Source organism: Microtus ochrogaster, chromosome 10 (assembly GCF_000317375.1).
Source record: "Microtus ochrogaster isolate Prairie Vole_2 chromosome 10, MicOch1.0, whole genome shotgun sequence".
In the NCBI taxonomy this organism is placed as follows: domain Eukaryota; kingdom Metazoa; phylum Chordata; class Mammalia; order Rodentia; family Cricetidae; genus Microtus; species Microtus ochrogaster.
Genome location: NC_022016.1, coordinates 74,406,155 through 74,412,072, shown reverse-complemented (window position 1 = coordinate 74,412,072; position 5,918 = coordinate 74,406,155). Strand labels below are relative to the sequence as shown.

The window sequence follows — 5,918 nt, the reverse complement described above, 5'->3', positions numbered from 1 at the left end:
CTTTCAGAAGTACCCAGTGATGCTGGGCCCTCGAGAGAGGGACAGACATGCCAGCACATCTAGTCAGTCTGTGTGACTTCAGACAGGCCATTCTGCCAAGTTGGGTCTGTGTCTTCATCTGTCAGATGGAGTGAAATGATAGGTCTAATGATGAGCTTCCAAGTCAGCCTTTGATAACTGACATCACTGTTGTCTTACTGGGTAAGGCAGAGGTTTGAGGGATTCCCTCCATTAACCTCCTGGCTCACCTGAACTTCAAGCCTTGCCCAGTAATCGCCAGTCAGCAGTGGGAGTTAGTACTGGGGTTGAAGAGCAGGTTTCTGGAGTCTTGAGGCAGAGAAGGCCTGGCTGGGTGAGGAGAGACCAGGCTGGGTGAGGAGAGGCCTGGCTGGGTGAAGGGAGGCCTGGATGAATGAGGGGAGGCCAGGCTGGGTGCGGGGAGACTGGTTGTGGACTGTGGAACTCCTCGGTCTGCCTTACCTGCCCTGAGGTGAAACCATAAAAAGGAAGCGGGTGGGTGTTTTAAAGGGTGGAATTGGGCCCCCTGGTGTGTATTCTTCCGCCACAGCGTTTTCTTGTCCACTTTTTTTAGAACGCCACCAAGGTCTTGGAGCAGCCCATAGTCGTGCAGAGCGTGGGCACCGATGGCCGTGTCTTCCAGTTCCTCGTGTTGCAGTTGAACACCACAGATCTGGCCTCTAATGAGGGCATCAAGAATTTGGTATGGGTAGACTCAGACCAGCTCCTGTACCGGCACTTCTGGTGTCGCCCAGTCATCAAAAGGAAGGTGGTGTTGGTAAGTTCAGATTCCTCGAGCCTGGGGATTACAGCAGACCTTGACTTCTCCATTCAGGGTGAGCCTTGGTCGAGCTTGGTCTGGCAGGAGGGGCTCTAGGACCTGAACAGCCACATCTGCCTCCCCTTCTCTTCAGTTTTTGCTGTGGGAGACTGTCCTTGTGTCCACTCCCCGGCCTGCTTCAGTGTCTTGCGGGGCCCTGTGGCAGCATCACATTGTGGCCTTGTGGGAGGACTGCAGTCACCGTCAGCACACGGGTCTCCTCCTGTGCCCCTGCTGCACCCGGGGCTCAGCTGATGTCCAGCCTGCTCTGCAGTGGCTCAGGCTACGATGCAGTGAGAAGCACTCAGGATGAGAGGGCAGAGCTCAGGTGCTGCGGGGTCTGTGGCCCGCTATGTCGCATACGGGCTGTGTGCAGACTGGCTCAGTGGAGTTCTGATAGTCACACAATCAGTTCTGCAGTGGCTTCCAGCCTGTCAGCGTGTTTCTTCCTGAAGTGCTGTGAACCAGTATAGAATGGAGAGTTCTTGTCATGTCCCAGTGGTTGGAGTGAGGGGACTTAGGAAGCAGAGCAGATGACACGGCTGATGGGCGCCAGAAACCCTCAGCACATCTGCAGTACCAGCTCCTCAGTGTCCCTGGCCAGAGAGCTGATGTGGGGGAAAGATGGTGATTCGCCGGGCACTGATGAGTCACCGAGAGTGGCCTGTCTCTCTGCTGTCATGGATCCTAATGGTCTGTGTTCTTTCTAGGAACCTGCTGGGCCTGTTGATTTCCAGCCAGAGACATTCAGGAAGTTTTTAGCTCTGTATTTGCATGGTGCTGTGTGAACTTCAGGGGCCTGACACCCTACTGCTGCCTCTGAGGAGCTTACGTCCTAGGAAGGTGATGCCTGGGCCTGGGCAAGCCTCCCACACCTTCTCTGTCTGGTGGTCTGGCTGGCAATAAAGTCTTTGCATTGCATTGGTGCCTGTGTTGGTGCTGAATGTTGAGCACGCCATGTGCCTCCTTGCTTCTTACAAGTACAGGCCCTGGACCAGCTTTGGACTCAGATGAGCGGTGCCTGAGTTTCCTCATTCAAACCCTGAGGCTAGTACCACTTCCCTTGGAGTTTTAGGTCTTTCTCTCCTCCAACTCCGTTTGTTTTTGAGACAAAGTATTGCTGTGTAGTTAGCCTTGCCTTGAACTTGCCATCCTCTGACCTTAACATCTAGAGTGCTGGAATTTTAGGCCTGTGCCACCTTACCCTGTCCCTTGTTTTTGTTTTCTTTCAGTACTAGGGATTGAACCTATGAAAAGTACTGTACCACTGAGTCACATCCCTGCCTCTGCCCCCTTTCTAATTTTGAAGATTCTAGCTATGAGTTTGTCCTGCCTCATGGCAGGTACTATAAATGTGTGCTAAGTTCTTGTGGAAATTTTTCTTTTTAATGTATACAGGTGTTTTGTCTGTTTGTATATGTACCCATGAATGCCTAGTGCCCAAAGAGGCCGGAAGATAGGATCAGCTCCCTCAGAACTGGAGTCACAACTGGTTGTGAGCTGTTGTGTGGTGCTGGGCACCGATCCTGGCTCCTCTGGAAGGGCAACCAGTGCTCTTAAGTGCTGAGCTGTTTAAAATTGTACGCACATCCCTCAATGACTGCAGAGGCTCAAGAGACCGTTCATTGTAGAGCCCTAGTTTCCTGCTTACTTGATGAGTTTCCCGGGTCAGCTGGTCTCCAAATAATGTCAAGTCCCACTCGACATCATGCCTTTTGCACAACAGGGTGGTTGTATGGTAAAGGCCACTGTTGCAGGCATGCACTGCATGGAGCATGTGGAAGGCACCTCATTCTCGAACATGAGCACTCAGAAGGAGCGGCCCCACGCTCCCACAGCTGATGCTCCGAGCCAGCTGCCCTTGTACACACCTGGGCACAGAGACCTGCGTGTGGACGCTTGCGGAGAAAGCTGGCCCAGCGCCTGTGGGAAGCACAGGTGAACACAGGAGAGACGGAGCGTGCCCACTGCATCTGTGATCACACCTGGGGCCTCGATGGAGCCCACAGAAGCCAAGAGCCACATTGCTCATACATGGGTGAGCCTATCTACAGGAACTTTCCATTTGTCACGATCATCGGGTAACTGCCACTGCCACAGAGGGCACGGCCTTGGGTGAGGTGGCCCTGTTTGCTGTGAAGACTCAGTTTTCCTATGGGAAGAACACAGAGAGACCTTGGAGCTGGGTAACATCATCCAACAGTGTTAGCCCTGGGCCACCCAGTCTGTCCCACCCCAGCTAGCTCTTCACTTCATAGCAACTTCAGAGCTTAGCAGGGGCTGCGCAACTCAGGGAGATGTGGGCAAGAGGGGTCACCAGGAAGATGTGAGAGAGGAAGGAGCCTGGTGTGTCAGCTGCCTGGGAACAGAGTGTTGGGGAGCTGGGATGGCAGCTGGGATGGCTCGTGAGACCTTGAACACCAGGTAACTTTTGCACTTTTCTAGAGTCCAAGGTAACACTCCGAGCAACCCTAGTCCTCCTCTCAAGGTCTAATCCAGCTTGTTTTCTGCACGTCACGATGTGTGTGTCCTAAGCACACAACTATATATACTTAGTATCCTCCCTGTACACTTACCTGGCCTTGGGAGTCTCAGGGTCCCGCCACAGCAGTGCAGACAGTACACCCCTACTTCCTGAGGTGCAGTTGTATTTGGAGATGGCCGTATAGGTTGTCTCTGTGTATTATTCTAAAATGCGGCAGCAAGCAGCCCTGCTCGTGGCTCCGAGTCTGCTTTGCCAGCATAGCCATAGGGTAAATTGGTGGCAGTGGAATTGCTGTGTCAGGAAGTTTTTTCAGCGCTGGTAGAAGCGCAGAGGATGGACTGGCAGATGACTGAAAAGGCCACTGTGGTGATTCTCTGCAGTGGCGGGGATGGCTGGAAGCCTAGGGCACCCTAAGTCCTATCAGGCTGGCATGTTGCTGGTGAGGGGTGGAGGCTCGCAGTAACTAGCACAGTCAGCCCATAACCTTGCAGCTTGAGATCTCATGACCCAGCATGGGCCAGTTACAGGGTTTGCAGTCCGTGTCCCTCTAGCTCCAGAGTGGGCACCTCCTGCCTGGTCATAGTCCTATCACAAGGCCCCAGAGCCCACAGCACAAAGAACCAAATTGAACACAGAGTGCATTGTGTCTTTGCTGAGGCAGGGGGAATGGTGGGTATCCCCACCCCCATAGAGATGGGGAAACTGAGGAGGCTGAGAAGCCCCCATGATTAGAAAGTTCATACGTGGTGACAACTGCCACCTCTACAGAAATGAATCTCTGTGCCCAGCCTCCTTGTCTCTTCCACTTTTTTTTTTTACTCCAGTTTTTTGAGACAGGGTTTCTCTGTGTAGTCCTGACTGTCCAGGAACTCTATGTAGATCAGGCTGGCTTTGAACTCTATGTAGAACAGATCTGCCTGCCTCTGCCTCCCGAATGCTGGGATTGAAGGTTTGCACCATCATTGCTGGGCTGCTTTTCTTTTTTTTTAAATATTTATTTATTATGTATACAATATTCTGTCTCTGTGTGTGTGCCTACAGGCCAGAAGAGGGCACCAGACCTCTTTACAGATGATTGTGAGCCACCATGTGGTTGCTGGGAACTGAACTCAGGACCTTTAGAAGAGCAGGCAGTGCTTTTAACCTCTGAGCCATCTCTCCAGCCCCCTGCTTTGCTTTTCTTATGGAGTGACATTATGTCTGTGTGGCTCAGGGCCTGAGGACGGGGGCCTTGCTGGCCAGCCCGAGTCTGAAGGAAGGGCAGGAAAGGGACAGAGTCACACTTGGCATGAAAGGCCTAGACTTGAAGCAACAGAACTGGGGGGAAATGACATTCGCACATTCGCATTGAGCCTGAATGTGCCCAATCCATTAAGAAGCTCATTCCTGCTGAGGGTGGAGATTGATAGCTATAATCCACATGCTCAGAAGGTGGAAGCAGGGGAATCAGAGGTTCAGGTTCATCCGTGTCTACAGTGGGGATTCCTGCCCAGCCTGGGCTAAGTAAAGAAAGGTTGGTTCAATTCAGTCCTCAGGGAATTAAGTCCGCCCTGGGAGGAGGCCATTCCCCACATCCAGATGTCCTACATTCTCCTCTGTGGAGTTCAGACAGTGTCCCTGTTCACAATCTTTCATCCTTGAGTTAGATGGGCTGCATCTGACCAGACTTCCCTCAGATCAGTTTGGAGTCATAGATGCCCCAGCTGGAAGAGGTTCTTTCTGCCCACAGTGACCCTTGGCAGGTGTTAGCCAGAGGCTTGGCGATTCCACTTGGAGGACTGTGTCTGTCACTCACTCCTTGTGGGCCCAAGGCTGGAAGATGCTGCAGTCAGCTCAGACTCCTCCTCAAGTTGAGACCCCTGAAGCAGGTACAGGACCTGATGGTGCCAGACTGTCCCTTTAATATGCCCACGAGTGCTGAGGATCACCTGGTATGGGGAACCTCAACAGCGCAACCCCTCTGGGAACTTTCCCATCCAACAGGCCTGACCCTGTTTAGTTTCCTAGATCAGATGAGTCGGGCGCGTTCTGGGAACTTCTACAGACATGTACTTTCTTCTGCTCAACTCTAGTACGTGTTCCTTGCCTCAGATGACAAGTTACCAGCCACTCGATCTACTCTCTACTTCATGGAGTGTCTAGTATGTGCCAGACCTGAGCAAGCCTGTGGACAATGAGTGACAAAACAGGTCCTGCAGCCACAGTTTGCATTCCTGCACAGAACTGTCCCACGTGGAGGCAAGTTAGTGTGACCTTGGCCCACACCAGCTACTAGCCACTAGCTGGCAGAAGGTAAAAATCCTGAGGAAGGCACTTCTAGCAAGGACATACTCGTGAACCTCTAGCAGCTGAGGATGCTAGCACTACATTCTCAGGCTAGGGAGGCTACACACTAACAGGCCCTACGCATCAATGACACAGGTAAAAGCCTTACAGGAGGGTAGGGCAGACCTAGAGAACATTTAGAGCCAGTGTGAGCTCTGAGCTGGGAATGGACTGAGCAGCCTGCATGCAGAGCCACTGTCCCTCGTCCACATAGCATTTGCGGAATTGCACCTGGGCATATTTGCCAAAACAGGAAGTGCAAGTGACCAG

General features: G+C 52.5%; 1 protein-coding gene across 1 annotated transcript in view; it reads left to right on the top strand.

The window, feature by feature from the left end:
• The window catches only part of Mrpl37 (mitochondrial ribosomal protein L37), a 12,171-nt gene extending 10,412 nt beyond the window's left edge, over window positions 1-1,759 (top strand). Inside the window, exons 6-7 of the mRNA XM_005353516.2 lie at window positions 593-796; window positions 1,549-1,759. Of these exons, the coding sequence (XP_005353573.1) occupies window positions 593-796; window positions 1,549-1,626 (282 nt within the window). The 3' untranslated portion in view covers window positions 1,627-1,759. The remainder of the gene's footprint in view (window positions 1-592; window positions 797-1,548) is intronic.
• The last annotated feature ends 4,159 nt before the right edge of the window (window positions 1,760-5,918 follow it).